Here is a 21,739-nt window from a genome sequence, read left to right as displayed (position 1 = left end):
AATTTTTTTATTGGTTGTTCAATAAAAAAGCTGCTCCTTGCAAGACTCCTTGCAAGTTGCCATGGTTGTTTTCCTGAGCCTCAGAATGAGAACTACAATTCCCACAATGCTAAGCGCGAAAACGCAAGCCTCAGCTTCACGGCTTGCCGCCTGAGTCCCGCCTCCTCGCCCCAGTGATTGGACTTCCCACTTCCGCGCCTCTGGACTTCCCTTCTCCCATTGGTGGAGATTTCAGCGGGGTCAACAACGGAGTTCACGCTCGGCCGGCTTGGTTCTGTCAAGCCCACCGGCCTTCCCCTCCGTGCCAAGATGGCGGCAGAAGCAGCTGGTGGGAAGTACAGAAGCACAGTCAGCAAAAGCAAAGACCCTTCGGGGCTGCTCATCTCTGTGATCAGGTGAGGGAGGCAGGAGGCAGCGTCAGGGGATGGGGGCAGAGGCTCGATCTCCGCTGTGGAAGGGAGAAGGGTTCGCCGGGTTCCACCCCGCAGACCTTTTCCTTTCCTCCCTGCCTCCCCAGCCCCTCCCAGGGCCCCAGCAGCCCCACGCTTTTCAGCCCCAGCAGTACCCCACTTTTCTCCGGGGCTGGGCCTAGAGGGGGGAGCCCCGCTTCACAGTCAGTAGGGGCTGAGCCCTCTAGGTTCCCTGGGCCCTAAGAGCACGCAGTTTGGGTTGGTGGAGAGAGCCAGGTGAAGGTGTGTTCATCCACTGATCAAACCTTGATTTAGCAGAGCTCTCAGAGGAAGACGTCTTGTTCCCTGTACTCTGGGTGCAAGGCCGGAGACTACTGTCACGAGTTGCAGATTGTCCAACTCTGGTCACTTTCCACCACTTGTGAACGGCCGCAGCCCCACATACAAGGGCCGGCATGGGCTGGTAGAAGGGCTGGGGTTTGAAGGCACACATCTGTTTTTGATTTATGTTGTGCCCGTTTCTGCCTTTCTATCCGTCTATTCCTTAACAACAAAAAGAAGCAAGTTTCAAACTCTCCTTCACGCATCCTCTTCCCTGCCACGTTAGGATGAAGGTGGGAAAGGGAATCTTAGGTACCTGTGTTTTTAAAAAAGTGAAATAAATTGAGTACCGTTAAGGATGATACAGGCAATAACTATAAACAACCCAAATTAAAAGTAACGTGACATGTTTTTACATTGTTGGCACTTGAATGTCAAGTCAGTCATTTTCCATGAACACCGCTTTCTGCTCCTTTCCCCGACCTATGCTAAACTTTTGTTTGAGTTCTTGGAGGGCTCCTGGAATGTTTTTTATTTAAAAAACATTTCATCAGTGCACTATAATTATACATATTAGTGGGATTTGTTGTTACATATTCTTATATGCACACCGCATAATTTGGTCTGATCATCTTTTTAAAACTCAGGACTCATCAGTATCTGATAAGTACTAAGCAATTTGAATGAATATATCAAACTTTAATTATTTTATTTTTTTGCAATATGGGGTATTGAACCCAGGGGTGCTTTACCACTAAACTATATCTCTGCTTCCCCCTAACCTAACTTTAAAAATATTTTGTTTTGAGACAGTCTAAGTTCCCCAGACCTGTGATCCACCTGCCTCATCCTCCAGAGTTGCTGGGATTACAGGCATGTGCCACCATGCCTGGCATTTATTAAAGGACAGTTTACCACTCAAAGACTAATAAAGATCCATTCTCTGGATCTTACTTAGGAGACTCAAGTTTAAAATTATGTCTTGTTAAATCATTATCAATTTCTTTTACAATTAGGAGAATAATTATATATGGAAATACTTAATATACTTGGTAGGCCTAACAGGAAATGCTTTCTTTTTTTTTTTTAAATTTTTAACATTTTTATCTTATTTATTTATTGTTTACTTTGTCATATGTAAAGCATTATTTGTTAAATGTTTAATGCTTCACATTAAACCTATATTCACAATATATTTACATAATCATGATTCTATAAACATTGCTTCCTACTTGTGCATGATTGGAATATCATACTATAGTCTCAGACTGATACAATTACTATCTTTAATTATCTTTAACTTGATATAATTATTATAAATAGTTGTAAAGTGCTTATCAGAGTCAATAAATTCACATTTGCATTTGGAAATGCTATTTTGGATTCTAAAGGCCCATATTCTTGCTTTAGCTATACATGTGGTGTATGGATATGTCTCATTATACTAAAATTCCAACTGGAATCTTCATAATTCTCTCTGAAATTACAATAAATGAATTTGGATTTTTTAAAAAATTTGTTCATTTTTTCTGCTTTACAGTCAATATTCACTTATAAGTAGTTAGTGCTAGTTTTCAATATGCTGCCTGCCATTTATTATATACTTAGTCATATTTTGTTGAACAGATCCCCTGAATTTTGCAAAGACAAATCAGCTTTATTACCTTCGAGGGTCTATCTGGGGGATAAATGTTTGTAAGAACTATGACATAAGACAGAAGAGAGAGGTGAAGTAATTTGGACATGCAGGAATGTTATAGAAGGAGTAGTTACTTCCAAAGAAAGTGGAGTAGGGCCCAGGGAAGGTAGCAGCTATATACAAAGGTACTATTCTCATTTATATATTTTTGATCCTGGAGATTGTTCCTTTTTTTTTTAATGCTTTATGTTGGTTTTCTTCAGTGCCAGTTAAATATACCCTACATGTCTGATATTTGAAAACAGCATGGAAATCGAAAGCTTTTTTTTTTTTTTTTTTTTTTTACTGATACTGATTCAGAAACATACATTGCCTTTGGTGGACTTAATGTGGACTCTATGCTAGATGGGTTGCAATATGATTTTGTGATTATTCATCCATCTCTTATTTTATTGGACGTGTTACCTTAATTACCATGATTTGGGCCTGTGCATTTTTTGCTTTTAATTCTGTTGTGTATTAACTGCTTTTCATTTTTCTTCTTTACTCTTGACCACTTCAAAGCTCCTGAATAACACTATTATCATGTCAATTGCAAGTATGGTTTTGGTTGGTGCCTGATCTAGCATTCTGGGCAAGTTTAGTAAAGATTGGGGTTCAGAGTTACATGTGAACGGATGCCTGGATGTTGTTAGTGCTGTGTTTGTGTTTGTGTTTCAACATTTCTTTGAGTCACAGGAAACTTCAGGATTGAAGTAAGGATGTTGCTCTCCTTGTTGTTTCCTTTCTGGTGTGTTTTTGAAATGGTTTAAATTCCATTAATAGTGGCAGTGAATGAGAGGAGGATGACAGGATTCCTTCAGTGTTAAGGATTTGGGGTAAGAGGAAGGTCACACAGGGAAGAATGGAAGGGGGAATATAATTTTTGTTAGTAAATTGTGTTGTAGCTCTAAAGTAGCTACTTTGTATATTTGTTCATTTTGTATCCTATTTGTTATCCTTCTTGCAACACATTGTATTTATGATTCTTAATTTCTCAAACAAAAACTCCTTCTATCTAACTTTTTTCAAATTCTTCTCGAAGACTGTAGCTGTAGTGGTTGCTTTGGGAACAAGCCTCCAAAGAAAAACCCATTTTAGGCTTGTGTTTATGAAGAGGAACCTAGTACATGCTGGTTTTCTTTCATGTTTCCTGATCATTTTTTTCATGAAATAAATTACTTGTTAGTGATATAGTCCACTCACTTTTGAAAAATTTGATCAGATTAGCTTTATCTTTTTATGTCACCGCAGTTATTTTTCCTTTTTAAATGTTCATAATTCTTCTTCAGTCCTTTTGCTCAGATATGTAAAGAATGTCATTTCCTTGCAATACTTTATATTGTTTTTAAAATGCTATCCCTAACAGTTGGAATAGCATTTATTATTGCAGTCATTTTTTAATATTGGATTTTTTAAAAAAATAGATAAGGTTTAATGTAAGGACAGAGTAGGTGTAGATAAGGGGAATATCTAAGTCTCATCACTATTTCCTGATGTGGTACTAAATAATTAAATGGTGACTCTATTTTCCTAGTATGACAGTCTACCACTTTAAAGCATTTAAAGGCCAAAATAATTTAAAATGTAGTATAATTATAACAGAAGTATTATATTTGATAGATGTATGTATTTTTAAGTGCCCAAGACTGATAAATAAAAATTTCTGATCATTCAAAAAATAATGGATAAAAATATTTCAGGACAGTCAGATGTCTCAAATAGTAGACTTCCAGGGCTTTACAAAAGAGGTTCTCAAACTATGGGGTGAGGGGGTGGGGGGTTTGGTGAGGAGACAGATGGTGCTTGAGATTTATTCCATTGGAGGCTGCTGCTAACTGTGTACATTTGGGGTTTAAGTCTTGCTACTGGCTCTTTAAAATGGAACTAATTGGGTGGACAGAGTCCTGATTACCTGCTGATGTACAGTTTGGACAGTTTGCATGTGTGTGTGCAGGCACACACATGCAAACCCCCCTCCCCCCACACACCTTTTTGTTTGGTGTGGAGTTGGAAGAGGCAGCCTTTCTACTTGGGGAAGAAAGCAAGATGGCATTTTGAAGACGTTGTCTTATTTTTGTGAGTTCCTGTCAGATTTTTAATTGGAAAATGTGTCTACCACTTACTGTTAGGTGATTTGCTTTCCAATTAAATGTTGCCTCTCTTTTCTTTGTAAGTTGGCCTGTAATAGCCAGTTTAATTGGGGAAACAAAATTTAGTTGTGACTTAAGGAGACCTTATGGAAACCTCTGGGCAGAGCTTTTGTAGACAGACTCTGTAGATGTCAAGGAGAATTGAATGCAGCTAAAGGCTCACATTTCCATCAACTTTTATGCATTCACAGATGTTGAGATTTCAAAAACTTTCAATATGCTTTATTGTAGACACCAGTTAAATTTCCTTCCTCCTCAGAGTATATTTTGGTCAGCCCATAGTTAATTCAAAGTCAGCTTTGTTGAAGGGGCCCAGGCTTTGATCAGGGCTTTGAACAAATAGCTTTGAGGTTCACATCAGAGTTTGTGGTGGGAAAGGAATGTGGTCCCTGATCCCAGCTGAGTCCTGGAAGTTGTGGTAGGGGTTGTCTCCAGCACCATCTCTTCATTTGAGCCCATCTCATCATGACCTCTAGGCTTCTGCTTCTTTTTGTATCCTTGCAGAGTCTTGGCACTAGTGATGCAGTGTTGCTTGCAAGTTACTGTTAGAATACGTGGAGACCAAACACTTCACAAACTTTCAGGAAGTTCTGGGACACTTAACAATGGATGTGGAATTAAAACCCTTCTCTGGTTGAACATGCAGATCTTGGGGATCCATGTCTTACTTTCTAACCTCACATGTGATTGTTAATACTGGAATTTCTTAAAGTCTTTGAGTTATTTTAGTTTTAATATTTGGTGATATGGTCAAGTTTTTTTCAAGCTATTCTAGTTAGGTGAAGACATACGTTTTTTTTTTGTTTTGTTTTGTTTTGTTTTGTTTGGTTAAATAGATATTTACTGTATTACCCCTGTAATCAAGTAAAATCCTTGTGCCTTAGTTCTCATTTGTAAAATGGAATGATAATTTAATCTACTGTGGTATAGGGGAGCCTTAAATGGGATATGAGTATATAAAAGCACAGAAAAGTTTGTCAAATGTTCATTTGTCGGATTTGTTGCTTCTTTGGTTAAAAACTTGATTTTAATAAATTTTCCAGATGACAACAAATATATAATGTGAATTTTCCACCAGAAATATCTTTGCCAGGTTGACAAGAGTGTTTGAGTGAATCCATGTTAGAATATTGTCTTTGTAACTACAAAACCTTATACAGCTGAATTAAGATGGCAGCTATTTGAGCATTTGAGATTTAGTTAAAGGAGCTAGATTTAAATACCTATGTCTTTGTTTATACTTGTTTGTGCATAAAACATACAAAATGTAAACACAAAATGTAAACCATTAGATTAAATTAAAAATATTTTACAAACAAGAAAGGGTATCCTTGCCTAGATATCCTTGTTGTCCTTTGTAAAAATACACTATACAAATTTGTAACAAGTAGACCATAAAAGAGTGACACTGACCAGTCATTTCCCAAAATACTACCTAGTTGTTTTGTTTTGTTTTTGGTGTGGGGATTGGACCCATATCCCCCCAATCCTTTTTATTTTTAACTTTGAGACAGGATCTAGTTGCTGAGGCAGGCTTTGAACTTGTGATCCTCCTGTTTCAGCCTCCTGAGCCACTGCCTATTTTCTTTTTTATATTTTCATATGGATTCTGTCCATGAACGTACAGAGGTTTAATAGTTGTAATTATAACAAGCATAACATTGTTTAACATAACAAACTTTTATATTGCTGTATAACCTTTTTAGTCACATAAGTATACTGTAGTTTTAAGTGTGGAAAATATATTCTCTCCACACAGAATTAACCACTGATAATACTATTGCTTCCAGTTTAAAACAAAATAACTTCACTTTTATAAAATTATTATACTCATGATAAAGAATTCAGATGATAAATATGATAACAATTGAAGATGAATACAAAAAGAAATTATTCCAAATTTTATTTTCTGTCATTTATCATCATAGAAAATGGGTGAATCTAACTCTAGATTTCTTTTTCTCTTTTTCTGTGTGCCTGTGTATGAAATGTTGGATGGATAGATAGAAATAATATTTTATGAAATGTGGAATCTTATTTTACATATTGACTTTATTTGCCCTCCTTTTTGAGATATGCAGGTAAGTAGTAAAGCATACAAATCTTAAGTATGTGGTTGATGAATTTTCACCCGTACTGATGAAGATATAGGACACTCCCAACATCTTAGAATGTTCTTTCCTTTTTAGTTTTTTCCAATGCATTTCTTTGTGTGCAAGAATATCCAGCTGTTCCAATTCATTTGTTGAAAAGTCTGTCCTTTCTTCCCTGTGTTATCCTTTGCACTTTTGTAAAAAATCAGGTCACCTTATATATGTGGGTCTATTTCTTGACTCTGTAGTCCATTCATGTCTATCTTGATGACATACCACACTATCTTGATTATTGCTTTTGTAAGTCTTGAAGACAGTGTGAGCCACTAAACTTTATTCTACTTTTTCAGAGTTGTTTTGGATATTCTAGTTTCTTTTCATTTCCATGCGAATTTTAGAATGAGCTGGTTTCTACAGTAAAACATGTGATTTTGGTTGGAATTGTATTAAAAGTATAGATTAATATAGTGGAATTAACAATATTGAGTCTTCTGATCTATGAAAGGGGGGGGTGTGTGAATCTTTCCATTTAATTTGACTTTAGTTCTCAGAAATGTTTTCTTTCTTTCTTTTCTTTTCTTTCTTTCTTTTTTTTTTAAATAGATTTCAGTGTGTAGGACTTTTACATTTTTGGTCATATTTACCTCTTAAGAATTTTAGACCTTTTCAAGTTGTGTTATTGTTCCCTAAAGACTAATATTCATTTTTTCCAATTCTTTTTTTTTGTGTTAGTACTTTATTTTATATAGCTTGTATTGCTGAACCTTTTAATTCACTATTTCCCCCCCTGTTCTTAATCTATTGTTAATTCCATCTAATATGATTTTTAAATAACTTTTAATTTATTCTTTTATTTTTATGTGGTGCTGAGGATTGAACCCAGTGCCTCACACATCCTAGGCAAGTGCTCTACAATGGAGCCACAACCCCAGCCTCTCATCTAATATAAATTTTATCTTAAATTATGGTTTTCATCTCTGGAAGTTTTATTTGGGTCTTTGGAAGGTATCATTTCTCTGCGTACATCTTTAATGTATATCTTTAGCATAGGAAATATAAGTATTTTATGACTCAGTTTCATTACTAATAACTTTAAAATTTGTGTCATTTCAGGATTAGTTTCTATTGATTATTTTCCCCCTTCATGTGTCTTGTACTTTTTGATTACATGGTAGACATTGTATATTTTACCTTGTTGGATATTGGTTTTGGATATTTTTGTGTTCCTATAAAAATTCTTGAGCTTTTTTCCTGGGCTGTTGTTGAGTTGGAAACAATTTAGTCTTTTTAGCTCTTGTTCTAAGTTTTACTAGTTAGGAGCAGAACAACATTTAGTTTATGGCTGATTTTGTTTCTCTCCTCTCTGTTCCCTATTACAGTCTTATATTCTGCGGCTTTATAGAGTTAGATTTTTGTTAACTGTTTTCAAGCTATGAAATAAGTTATGAACTTGATTCTTTTATTAGTGTCCAATTCTCTATGTACTGGGACTTAGCCTTGAAAAATATGAGAACTCATAATTTAATACAGTAATAAGGGAACATTCTTCTGCTACATTTGGCACTGTTGGTAAGAAAATGATACATTTCAAGATTCCTAGGAAAAAACTTTTTGACTTTTATTCATTCTTGAAAAAGTATTTGTAAAATACTTGCTAAAGGTAAAGTAGAATATAATGTAAAAGATGTTTTTCCATTTAAAGGTGCCTATCATTGTGCTATTATAGGAGACATTATTTTATATTCAAAATGTCACTTGAGAGCTTCCTAGGAATGTATGAACTCAGGCACCACCTTGACTCACTCACCTGATCTGAATATACATTTAAGTAAGAATCCCAGATGATTTGAAAGCCTGTGAAGTTTGAGTTGCTCTTAGAACATAATGTATTTGGGGAAATAAAGAATAAAAAACCAGTTGGAATTGTTAATATTTTTTAGCTGAAATAATGGTATTATGGCTATGTTGTTTAAAAAAGGATTATCTTAAAATGTATACACATGTATTGAAATATAAAAATAATACCATGTAGTCTAAGTGCTGTCTGAAATAAAACACTAGTGAAGTAATTGGAGAGGAGTGTTAAAGAGTCAGAAGCAAGATTGGACTGTGTTAATAGCTGTTGAAGCTGTATTTAAAAAAAAAATTTTTTTTTTTGACAAGTCTGTTAATTTTTGTATATGGTTGAAAATTTCCTTGAAAGTGTATGTGTTAGGACTGGGAATCTAGCTCTCTAGTGCTTGCCTAGCATGCCTGAGGCCCTGAGTTTAATCCATAGTACTGCAAAAGATTAAAAAAAAAAAAAAAAAAGGGGCTGGGGTTGTGGCTCAGTGGTAGAGTGCTTGCTTAGCATGCACGAGGCACTGGATTTGATCCTCAGCACCACATAAATGTAAAATAAAGATATTGTGTGTCCACCTAAAACTTAAGAAAAAGAGAAAAAGAAAAAGTAAAAAGTGTGTGTTTGTGTACCTATGGTAAAGGGTAAAGGAACAGAAAACAGGTCCTATAGATTAATAAATTACAGAAATGCTAAAAAATATATTCTGTTGGGCTGGGATTGTGGCTCAGTGGTAGAGAGCTTGCCGGCGTATGTGAGGTACTGGGTTTGATTCTCAGCACCACATATAGACAAATAAATAAAGCTCTATCAAAAATAAATAATAAAAATTAAAATATATATATATATATATATAAATATATATATATATATATTCTATCACCTTCCCACCATGCGCCTTGACATATTAAAATCTTATGAATGTCTCAGTTACAGAAACCTGCTCCAATTTGTGTGACCCAGAATTTCCAAAATGTATTTGACCACATAGAACCTATTAATATTTTGCAAAACATTGTTTCTCAGAAACCCACCAGGAAGTAAGGTTACCATGGAGGGTGCCTTAAAGAAGGATGAAGGACTTAAAATGGAAGAAAAGATTTGGGTAAGGAAGTGTAGGGGAACATTTTAAGTAGACTTTGTCACCTTTAGAGTCAGTTTTTTGTCCTAGTGGGTGATTTAACTTAATTTCACATAATGGTCTTTGTTGGCTGAAACACTTTCACCTTTCTATCCCTTGAAATATTCTGTGTATCTGAGTTAATTGAAATATTGAAAAACTGTGTCAGTGGTGTGTAGTAGTCAGCCCTAAGTGCTGTCTGAAATAAGACACTAGTGAATTTTCAATTGACTTTAAAGCAGAAATTGCTTACTGTCACTTGATATTAAATGAATCTCTGTGCTGTTAAGGGATGCTTTTCTTGTGCATCAAAACTTTTTGAGAGGAACTTGTTATTTTGAATTGTTATCAATTGGGATGAGATTATCTTGTGTTTTGTGGGCTCTAATAAGACATAGTTAAGAAATAAGCAATCACAATGTTTAATACAATATAACAAAATTCGATTTAAAAGTGCAATGTAGATTTGCTTGTGCTTTGAGTGAAGCCCTGTCTTAGGTGATTATAGTGATAATACGTATCAATGATTTCTTTAATATGTAATTTTTTAATGCAAACTTGGAATTATGATGAACACCCCTTATTTTTATAACTCACTGGAAGCATTTCCAGGCTGTTCATCATATACAAAGTGTCCTGCTTAGTATAACAGGTTTGCAGGTCTTCCCCCAGCTTGTTTAGTGTTTATATTCAGAGTAGTTCTCCTTTCCTCCTCTTTAGTTTGTGGTTTTTCACTCCACTCATACGTGGAACTGCGTGTTCATTTCCCTGCTGACATAAAAGGCATATGTTGCTGTTAGATACTTCTTACACGGGTTGTTTCTTTTTTAAAGGAAAAGAAAATCTGACTTTGAGGTAGAGCTAAATAGACCTAATAGTATACCCAAAGGACTTCTGGTTAAAAGAACTTTGGGAAAGAAAACAGGATTCACAGTTTGTAGAGTTGTGTCAGCTGTGTGTGTGTGTGTGTGTGTGTGTGTGGGTGTGAGTCAGTTAGAAAAAGGAATATTGTGTTCTGGATGGATCAGTAAGATAATACTTTTTATTATTTCTTTTCCTACTTGGAATGAGGTTCTGAAGCTAGTTAACACTTGAGCATTTGTTGAGAGTTAAACTGTACTTAGTTTCTGCCTTGTGGAAATGTTAGAATATTTTGTAAATAAAGGTGACTGCCTGTTTCATGCTCTTTTCATTATGCAAGTAAAAAAAAAAAAAAAAAGAATTGTCCTCAAAGAGGGAGGGTAGCGCTGACTGGTGTGCTCAGGTGTTTGATGAGTAAAAATTACAGGGGCCTCTGACATTAGTTGGTTTTCTCAGAGGCCCATTTTGAGGACTTTTTAGAATGGAGGGTCACTGAGGAGATTTGATTCTTACTGTAGATTGTGCTCTAAAGAGCTGTCGCTTTCTGATAAGTGATTTTTGGATATGAGAAGCCTTACTTGTAATTAGTTTTTCTGAGTTGCTTGAAGGGATTTCCATTAATTGTTTTGTTAATCTTTTTATTTCTGGAAGAGTGGTCACTGGATGCCAACAAGGAATGCCCTTGGTAGACAATCAAGCCCATTAACTGTTTTCAGAAAGCATGATTTAATGCTAATCATTCTGCAGGTGTCACCAAAATTCAGGTGTATTACATTAAATACTTATAGCAGGTTAATTAGTTTAGTTGTCTGTAGTTGTATTAGCCAGCAGATTCTTCTTGTGGATTTGCCAAGAATCTGTGTTGTTGTGGCCAAGGAGGCCAACTAATAACATCTGCCTGAGATTTTAACCCTGCAAAATATACTGCTAGTGTTTTATGATGTGGTGTATTATTCTGCTCAGGTTGTCAAAAAATACCAGAGACTGTGTGGCATAAACCATGGTATTGTGTCACACTTCTATAGTCTCAGAATGAGACTGGTGATACCTCTGCCTGGCTTGTAGATGGCCTTCTCCTTTGCTGTGTCCCCACATCCCTTTTACTCTGTGAGCCTGTAGAGAGGGCTCCCTGCTGTTTCTTGTTTTCTTGTCTAGGCTCCTCCCTGACCCAATCTTTATATCTCCTTCTTAGGCCCTATCTCCAAATACAGTCACATTGAGGGCTGAGGTTTCAACATACATTTTGTGTGTGTGTGTGTGTGGGGGGGGGGGGTCAGTACATAACAGGTATACCCTGGAAACTCTTTATTGATCAACATACCTTAAACTGCTTCCTGAGTGATATTCTGCCATCACCAGCTGATAATCTTGAGGTCCAGGTAAGATCCCTGGTCTGTGTCTTAATTTATCACCATCAGTTGTCAACCTTCCTATATGATTTCTGGCTTATGGAATTTAATAGTCTTCTAATAGCCCCCTCATACCAACACTTACACAGTGCACTATTTCAAAGAACTGCTAGCTGGTTGGCTTGAACTAGCAGAAGTTTTGCTGAGAAGGGGAACTTAATAAAACACAACTTGATCTATTTGGTTTTATAAATTCCCTAAATTCTAACCTTAGATTAAAATGAATCACTGAAAAACTTCACACATATACCATATTCAGTCTTTCAAAACCTTTTAGCCTAAGTTGGTTTTAATGTTATATTCCTGAAGGAACTTGTAAGAAATGGTGATGTAAAATTTATTACTTTGTTTTCAGAATAATAAAATTTATTTATTTGTTTTCAGAGGGTTGTTGAGGACATCATTTGCTATGTTTGATAATGTCTCCCTTGTTTTTAAGATTTCTTTTAGAACTTAGATTAGTATAAAGTTTATTTTCATAGAGGATCTAGAGTCTGTGTTTTTGAGATTGAGGATTATAATACTGATTCCTTTTTGCCTTGACTACCTGAAAACTCAGATTTACATTAGGGGCTCATTTCATATAAACCACGCTTGGCCACATGACCTGCTTGTACACTGTACTCCCACTTTCTCGTGTGAATTTTCATTTCATTAATTATATTCTTGCACAAATGATCCAAATGATCTCAGATTTTTTTTTTTTTGAAAGGCGGTGGGCTATAATTAAATGCTGGTTGTGAAGTTACAACTCTTTGGCTGGGTGCTAACCCTTAAGTGGCTTCAAACAACACCCAGAATAAAAGCTTACAAAGCTGTGCCTGGTCTGGCTCCCAGTTTCCTTCCTGACTTCCTCTATTATCACTGTCACTCTCCTGGAATCTGTACAGCCACATTAACTTCCTCACCATTCCCACTTTTCTGAACATGCTGAACATGTCCTCCTTCAGAGCCTGTACATCTTCTGTTCTGTTGTCTAGGAATTAGTTTCCCTAGATAATGCCTGACTTTCTCCCTCACTTCCTAGCAAACTCCAGTCAGATGCTGTTCTTCATCTGAGAGGTCCTTCCTGGCCTCCCTAGCTACAATCTGTCTTCTCTGCTTTACTGACTTCCTCTCATTGAAATGCAGGCTTCATGAGGGAGGGATTGGCATTATTTACTGCTGTATCTTTAGCTCTTTAGAACTGTGTCTGGTAAGTAATAGGTACTTCATAAATATTTGTTCAGTGATTCAATGCAATAAATAGGGGCACCATACCTATTGCTTGTCCTTGCCTAGAGATTTTTGAGCAGTTATTTCTTTGTGTAAGACAATTTAGTTGCAGTTGTTTCTTAGGGCAGGGAGTTCTTTTTATGACCTTGCCAGATTCTGCATTTTGCTGCTGCGTCTGTAGCTTTTACTAAGCATTTAATATACCAGCCACTGTAGTAATATAGAGAAAAGGTCTGGTCTCAGTTCATTGAATAATATCTTCAAGAACTTTAGAATGGGGGAGGCTTTAGATGATTTGGGCTAATAATGTGATTCATAGACTTTAATTTTTTTTAATGTTATTTTTGTAGTTGGACACAATATCTTCATTTATTTATTTATTTATTTTTATGTGGTGCTGAGGATCAAACCCAGGGCCTCACACGTGCTAGGCTATGCCTTACCGCTGAGCCACAACCTCAGGACCCCCACCCTTCATAGATTTTTAAATATTGTTTCTAATATCATCTAACCCCCCCCCTTTTTTTTTAAAGCCAAACTTCTATATATTTTTACACAGCACATTTATACACCTCTCCAATCCCTATTACATCCTGGTGAGGCAGGATGTTTTAAAACAGGCTTGCCTCTTTTACAAAGAAAAAACAGACCCAGAGAGATTAAGTAACTTGCCCAAAGTCAAATAGCTTAAAGTTGCAGAGCTCTGTTTGAATCTATACTTGTGCATTCCAGAACTTGTGTCCTTTTGATGTTTACTCTAGTTTGACCCATTTGATGAGGATAGAAGAAGGTTTTCTGGTGTATTCCTAATGGTAGCATTCTAGATTTGTTTTTTTCTTTTTATATCTTTTTATTCTGTCTTTGACTGAAAGCTATTGTTCCCCTTGAGTGATGGGTCACTTTTTGGTGACTAACCTTATTTTCATAGGTGTGATTTTTCTTTTTGATTTTCCTTTTGTCTTTTAAAAGAATAATATCGACTTTTATGTGCTTTCTCCTGTCTGGACTCCATTACCCTATTAAGTCCAAACTGAAAGCAAAATTGCTCCATAGAAGGAACCAGTGATGGTGACTAGTTATTTTCTTTTCAAAACATTTGACCGGCCAACTGAAATATAGAAGCTAGTATAAGAAAAAGAAACAGAAAATTCAGTTTTCAATCTCGTTATTTACCCTGGATTTTAATATTTGTTTTATAGGATTTGCTTGGATCTGATGGCTTATGAAATCACTAGAACTATATAACATTGTTGTTCCACTAGATTTGTTAACGGTAGCTGAATGTACTGTGGCCCTTTTAACCCATTAGGTAAATAAATTCCTTTCTGGGGATTAATTAGTCATGGTTAGAGATGTAATTCATCATGTAAAATACCAGAGCTGTCTTTGTGAAAAATTCTTAGTGATCCAGAAATTCTCTGTGTCTAGCGTCACTGCAATCTGGTTTATTCTGTTACTCCATGAACTTGACAATAGTTTGTAAATCAATTGTTTTGAGATAGAAATGGAAAAATTGAAAATCAATTGTTTTGAGATAGAAATGGAAAAATTTTAAGGAGTGATTCAGTATCTTGGAATGCAACTTTAAACCATTTTGTCTTTACTCAGGTCTTTTATTATTTTTATTTTTTGCAGTCCTAGGAATGGAACCCCGGGGCCTTGCACATGCTAGGCAAGTGCTCTACCACAAGAAACACCCCAGACCAGCTCATATATTTTAGCTCATGCTTTAAAACCTCCAGATTCAAGACTGTTACTACTTAAAAAGCTGCTTAGTGCTCTGTGTCTATCTCTAGCTACCCATTCTTTTCCTTGCATGTGTGTTGATTATAGCACAGTTAGGATGCAGTTGTGTACCCTAGGAGTTGAAGGCAGGTAAGATAGGATTTTGTAACATCTATAGAAGAAAGAGCATGGGCTTTGGAGTTAAGGATAGGTACACTTTAGTTCCACTCTGGTATTATTAACTGTGTGTGTGCAGATTACTTCTCTGAGCCTCTGATTCCCCAGCTGTGAGAAGGGTGATGATACTATCTAACTCACTATTTTGAAGATTGTCTTATTATGTATACAAAATAACAGGGAATCACCTATTGTATTATAGGTACCTTCTTTTTCCAACAGGTAGGACATAGGGATGAACATAAACTTTTGCATTTCATTTTAACATTTTGCAAGTAGAACATGAGTGAGAGCTGGCTCATCAGGGTTTACTGTCAAAGGGGTCAGATTATTTTTGAATTCTATATTTTTAAAAATGCAATGTAGTTTTAGGCTAGATTGTTTGGAATAAAGAGTCTAAACTTTCAGTTTGGAAGTATGTTGTTGAGTCAGGCAGCTTTCAGTCACTATGACAAAATAATCGATATAAAAGGAGGAAAGATTTCTGTTGGCTCATGGTTTTAGAGACTTCAATCCTTGGTTACCTGATTTTGCTGCTTTGGGCCTATGGTGATACAAAGCTTTGTGGCAGTAGCATGTTGAAGAGGAAGCTTGTTTGCCTCAGGGTAGTCAGTGAAAAGAAAGAGAGGAGGGCCTCTAGCCCCAATGTCTCCTTCTAGAGCATGCCCCCAGTGACCTAACTTTATTCCTAAAGGTTCACCTACCTTCCAGTAGTGCCACAGGCTACAGATCCTTCAGTACCTGGGTCTTTGGGGGACATTTCATATCCTAAACTCTTGCAGTTGTGTTCAGTTCTGGACACATCTTGAAAAGCAGGATAGTTCAGGTTAAGTGACTAGTTTAAAGTAAGATACCCACACTGAAATTTGCTGGTTTTGCTGGTATGAGTGAGAGCTTTATCTCATGAGCTGGACTGTGCAGCCAGTGGCCCAGGTTCAAGGTCTGACTGTGCTACTTAAATGCTCTGTGCCTTGAACAAACAACTCAATCTCATCCATCATCTCTTAAAGGAGGTATAATAATGGTACCTACCTGACAGAGTTGTTATCCAGAATATATGAATTATGTTTAAACTACTTAGATTAATGCCTGGCCACAATAAGTTCTATGAGAGTGTTAGCTATTTTGAGGGAACTTCAGAGGATAGCAATAAGGTTTTTGGACTACTTGGAAGACACTGTATGGAAGAAACAGTTGGAGATGTTGGAGGGGATGTTTTATGGAAGAGAGAATAGGCTTATTTTGTGTTGCTGAAAAAGAATTAGGATAAATGGGTAGAATTATAAAGATGCTTATTTTATTTTGATAAAAGGCTTTATAACAAATAGAACTCAAAATTGCAATGAGTTGCTTTGTGAGCTAGTGAGCTTCACATCACACAGAGTCTTAAGGTTCCTGACCTGGCTTGTTTTACCCTACTGTCAGTTCAGGTTAAGTGACTAGTTTAAAGTAAGATACCCACACTGAAATTTGCTGGTTTTGCTGGTATGAGTGAGAGCTTTATCTCTATTAGCTTGCTGCTTCCTGAGTTTATGGTCTATCATTCATTCATTTTCCATGTGTTTACTGTGTGAGACATTGTAAATTGTCTCATTTTGCAGAAAAGAAAACAGACCTAAGAAAGTAATCCTTACCTTGATGTCATTCAATCCTTAAAGGAATTCAGTGACTTAGGTTTCATTATTGTTGGGGGACAGTTCTCCTTGGATCCACTGTTTTCTGAAGTTCTTGTGAACAAAGCACTGAGCATCCTTTGTTTTAGACTATCTTGTCAAGGATGTTTGTTTGACAAACAACCTTGAAAGACAGAAATAGCCTGTCCCTCCAGATAAAGGGTAGGCACGTCTTCAGCCCACTATAAAAGATTCAGTTTTGTGCAGGATTCTTCTCCAAGAACTTCCTTTGTGGGGCAGGCATCCATGTGGTCCTGCCTGTCTAATCTCCTTGGGGAGCTGATACAGATTTGCTGATTCTCATGTTGCTTACCATGCTGTAAGTAACAAAGTCTTTAGTCTCTGATTAAAGTTTTCTCTGGAAGTTTGTATCTTCTGTCAGTAGCAATGGAACTTTGGCAGGCAAACTTGCTAGGTTATAAATAGGATAAAGGCTCAGACTCTTCACAATTCTTTTTTTTTTAATTAATTTTTATTGTTGGTTGTTCAAAACATTACATAGTTCTTGATATATCATATTTCACACTTTGATTCAAGTGGGATATGAACTCCCATTTTTATCCCGTATACAGATTGCAGAATCACATCAGTTGCACATCCATTGATTTACATATTGCCATACTAGTGTCTGTTGTATTCTGCTGCCTTTCCTATCCTCTACTATCCCCCCTCCCCCCTCCCCTCCCCTCTTCTCTCTCTACCCCCTCTACTGTAATTCATTTCTCCCCCTTATGTTTTTCCCCCTTTCCCCTCACTTCCTCTTGTATGTAATTTTGTATACCCCTGAGGGTCTCCTTCCATTTCCATGCAATTTCCCTTCTCTCTCCCTTTCCCTCCCACCTCTCATCCCTGTTTAATGTTAATCTTCTTCTCATGCTCTTCTTCCCTACTCTGTTCTTAATTACTCAAAGAAGACATTTGGCATTTGTTTTTAAGGGATTGGCTAGCTTCACTTAGCATAATCTGCTCTAATGCCATCCATTTCCCTGCAAATTCTATGATTTTGTCATTTTTTAATGCGGAGTAATACTCCATTGTGTATAAATGCCACATTTTTCTTATCCATTCGTCTATTGAAGGGCATCTAGGTTGGTTCCACAGTCTTGCTATTGTGAATTGTGCTGCTATGAACATGGATGTAGCAGTGTCCCTATAGTGTGCTTTTTTTAGGTCTTTAGGGAATACACCTAGTAGGGGAATAGCTGGGTCAAATGGTGGTTCCATTCCAAGCTTTCCAAGAAATCTCCATACTGCTTTCCAAATTGGCTGCACCAATTTGCAGTCCCACCAGCAATGTACAAGTGAACCCTTTTCCCCACATCCTCGCCAGCACTTGTTGTTGTTTGACTTCCTAATGGCTGCCAATCTTACTGGAGTGAGATGGTATCTTAGGGTGGTTTTGATTTGCATTTCTCTGACTGCTAGAGATGGTGAGCATTTTTTCATGTACTTGTTGATTGATTGTATGTCCTCCTCTGAGAAATGTCTGTTCAGGTCCTTGGCCCATTTGTTGATTGGGTTATCTGTTATCTTATTGTCTAATTTTTTTAGTTCTTTGTATATTCTGGATATTAGGGCTCTGTCTGAAGTGTGAGGAGTAAAGATTTGTTCAAAGGACGTAGGCTCCCTATTTACCTCTCTTATTGTTTCTTTTGCTGAGAAAAAACTTTTTAGTTTAAGTAAGTCCCATTTGTTGATTTTAGTTATTAACTCTTGTGCTATGGGTGTCCTATTGAGGAATTTGGAGCCCGACCCCACAGTATGTAGATCATAGCCAACTTTTTCTTCTATCAGACGCCATGTCTCTGATTTGATATCCAGTTCCTTGATCCACTTTGAGTTAACTTTTGTGCATGGTGAGAGAAAGGGATTCAGTTTCATTTTGTTGCATATGGATTTCCAGTTTTCCCAGCACCATTTGTTGAAGATGCTATCCTTCCTCCATTGCATGCTTTTAGCCCCTTTATCAAATATAAGATAGTTGTAATTTTGTGGATTAGTTTCTGTGTCCTCTATTCTGTACCATTGGTCCACCCGCCTGTTTTGGTACCAGTACCATGCTGTTTTTGTTACTATTGCTCTGTAGTATAGTTTGAAGTCTGGTATAGCTATACCGCCAGATTCACACTTCCTGCTTAGCATTGTTTTTGCTATTCTGGGTCTTTTATTTTTCCATATGAATTTCATGATTGCTTTCTCTATTTTTACAAGAAATGCCATTGGGATTTTGATTGGCATTGCATTAAACCTATAGAGAACTTTTGGTAATATCGCCATTTTGATGATGTTAGTTCTGCCTATCCATGAACAGGGTATATTTTTCCATCTTCTAAGATCTTCTATTTCTCTCTTTAGGGTTCTGTAGTTTTCATTGTATAAGTCTTTCACCTCTTTTGTTAGGTTGATTCCCAAGTATTTTATTTTTTTTGAGGATATTGTGAATGGAGTGGTTGTCCTCATTTCCATTTCAGAGGATTTGTCGCTGATATACAGGAATGCCTTTGATTTATGCATGTTGATTTTATATCCTGCCACTTTGCTGAATTCATTTATTAGCTCTAATAGTTTCTTTGTAACCCTTTTGGGTCTGCTAGGTATAGAATCATGTCATTTGCAAATAGTGATAATTTGAGTTCTTCTTTTCCTATTTTTATGCCTTAATTTCTTTCGTCTGTCTAATTGCTCTGGCCAATGATTCGAGAACTATTTTGAACAGAAGTGGTGAGAGAGGGCATCCCTGTCTTGTTCCAGATTTTAGAGGGAATGCCTTCAGTTTTTCTCCATTCAGAATGATGCTAGCCTGAGGCTTAGCATAGATTGCTTTTACAATATTGAGGTATGTTCCTGTTATCCCTAGTTTTTCTAGAGTTTTGAACATAAAGGGATGCTGTACTTTGTCGAATGCTTTTTCTGCATCTATCGAGATGATCATATGGTTCTTATTTTTAAGCCTATTGATGTGGTGAATAACATTTATTGATTTCCGTATATTGAACCAACCTTGCATCCCAGGGATAAATCCTACCTGATCATGGTGCACAATTTTTTTGATATGTTTTTGTATCCAGTTCGCCAGAATTTTATTTAGGATTTTTGCATCTAGGTTCATTAGAGATTCCCATTTGATAGGAAAAGACATACATAGACTGAAGGTGAAAGGTTGGGAAAAATCATATCACTCATATGGACTTCGGAAACAAGCAGGAGTGTCCACTCATATCAAATAAAATAGATTTCAAGCCAAAGTTAATCAAAAGGGATAAAGAGGGACACTACATACTGCTCAAGGGAACCATACACCAACAAGACATAACAATCATAAATATATATGCCCCAAACAATGGTGCAGCTATGTTCATCAAATAAACTCTTCTCAAGTTCAAAAGTCTAATAGACCACCATACAATAATCATGGGAGACTTCAACACACCTCTCTCACCACTGGACAGATCTTCCAAACAAAAGTTGAATAAGGAAACTATAGAACTCAATAACATAATTAATAACCTGGACTTAATTGACATATATAGAATATACCACCCAACATCAAGCAGTTACACTTTATTCTCAGCAGCACATGGATCCTTCTCAAAAATAGATCATATATTATGTCACAGGGCAACTCTTAGACAATATAAAGGAGTAGAGATAATGCCATGCATCTTATCTGATCATAATGGAATGAAATTGAAAATCAACGATAAAAGAAGTAAGGAAAAATCATGCATCACTTGGAGAATGAACAATAGGTTACTGAATGATCAATGGGTTATAGAAGACATCAAGGAGGAAATTAAAAAATTCTTAGAGATAAATGAAAACACAGACACAACATATCGGAATCTATGGGACACATTGAAAGCAGTTCTAAGAGGAAAATTTATTGCTTGGAGTTCATTCCTTAAAAAAAGAAAAAACCAACAAATAAATGATCTAATACTTCATCTCAAAATCCTAGAAAAAGAAGAGCAAAACAACAGCAAAAGAAGTAGAAGGCAAGAAATAATTAAAATCAGAGCTGAAATTAATGAAATCGAAACAAAAGAAACAATTGAAAAAATTGACAAAACTAAAAGTTGGTTCTTTGAAAAAATAAATAAAATCGACAGACCCTTAGCCACGCTAACGAAGAGAAGAAGAGAGAGAATTCAAATTACTAGCATACGGGATGAAAAAGGCAATATCACAACAGACACTTCAGAAATACAGAAGATTATCAGAAATTATTTTGAATCCTTATACTCCATTAAAATAGAAGATAGTGAAGTCATCGATAAATTTCTTAAGTCATATGATCTGCCCAGATTGAGTCAGGAGGATATTGACAACCTAAACAGACCAATATCAATTGAGGAAATAGAAGAAACCATCAGAAGACTACCAACTAAGAAAAGCCCAGGACCGGATGGGTATACAGCAGAGTTTTACAAAACCTTTAAAGAGGAACTAATAGCAATACTTTCCAAGCTATTTCAGGAAATAGAAAAAGAGGGAGAACTTCCAAATTCATTCTACAAGGCCAACATCACCCTGATTCCTAAACCAGACAAAGACACAATTCTTGACATTAGGGAAAAGTAGGAGTCAGAGAAGTCTCATACCCAGTGCTAAGTGGGTATTTGGGGGTAGTGGGACTTGAACTTTTGTCTCTAGAGATGTACTTCCTATTTTATTCTGGAAAAATGCTGTTGTGTTTGCTGTTTCTTCTAAGAGGTTGAGTGTACCTAATTTGAAAATCTGAAATCTGAAGCACTCCCAAATCCTAAACTTTTTGAGCATTGACATGATGCTACAAATGGAATATTCCACACCATGTATTATACACAAAATTATTAATGTATAATCTTACTTTTAGGCTATGTGTATAAGGTATATATGAAACACATATTTCATATTTAGACCTGAATCCCCTTCCCAAGATATCTTATTTTTCATATACATACATTACAAAATCTGAACTCCAAAGAACTTCTGATTCCAAGCATTTTGACTCCACAAAGGGATACTCAATCTGTGCTACTACTAATAATATAATAATAAAATAATAGCTGACAGCTACAACCA

At 36.3% G+C, this 21,739-nt stretch overlaps 1 protein-coding gene across 1 annotated transcript in view; it reads left to right on the top strand.

The window, feature by feature from the left end:
• Positions 1-251: 251 nt before the first annotated feature.
• Positions 252-21,739, top strand: part of Exoc4 (exocyst complex component 4) — a 787,478-nt gene continuing 765,990 nt past the window's right edge. Inside the window, exon 1 of the mRNA XM_076833103.2 lies at positions 252-395. Coding sequence (XP_076689218.2) covers positions 310-395 — 86 coding nt within the window. The 5' untranslated portion in view covers positions 252-309. The remainder of the gene's footprint in view (positions 396-21,739) is intronic.

The sequence above is a fragment of the Callospermophilus lateralis genome, chromosome 1, assembly GCF_048772815.1.
Source record: "Callospermophilus lateralis isolate mCalLat2 chromosome 1, mCalLat2.hap1, whole genome shotgun sequence".
NCBI lineage: Eukaryota > Metazoa > Chordata > Mammalia > Rodentia > Sciuridae > Callospermophilus > Callospermophilus lateralis.
The sequence above is the reverse complement of the archived record's forward strand: the minus strand, read 5'-3'. Positions and strand labels throughout refer to the sequence as shown.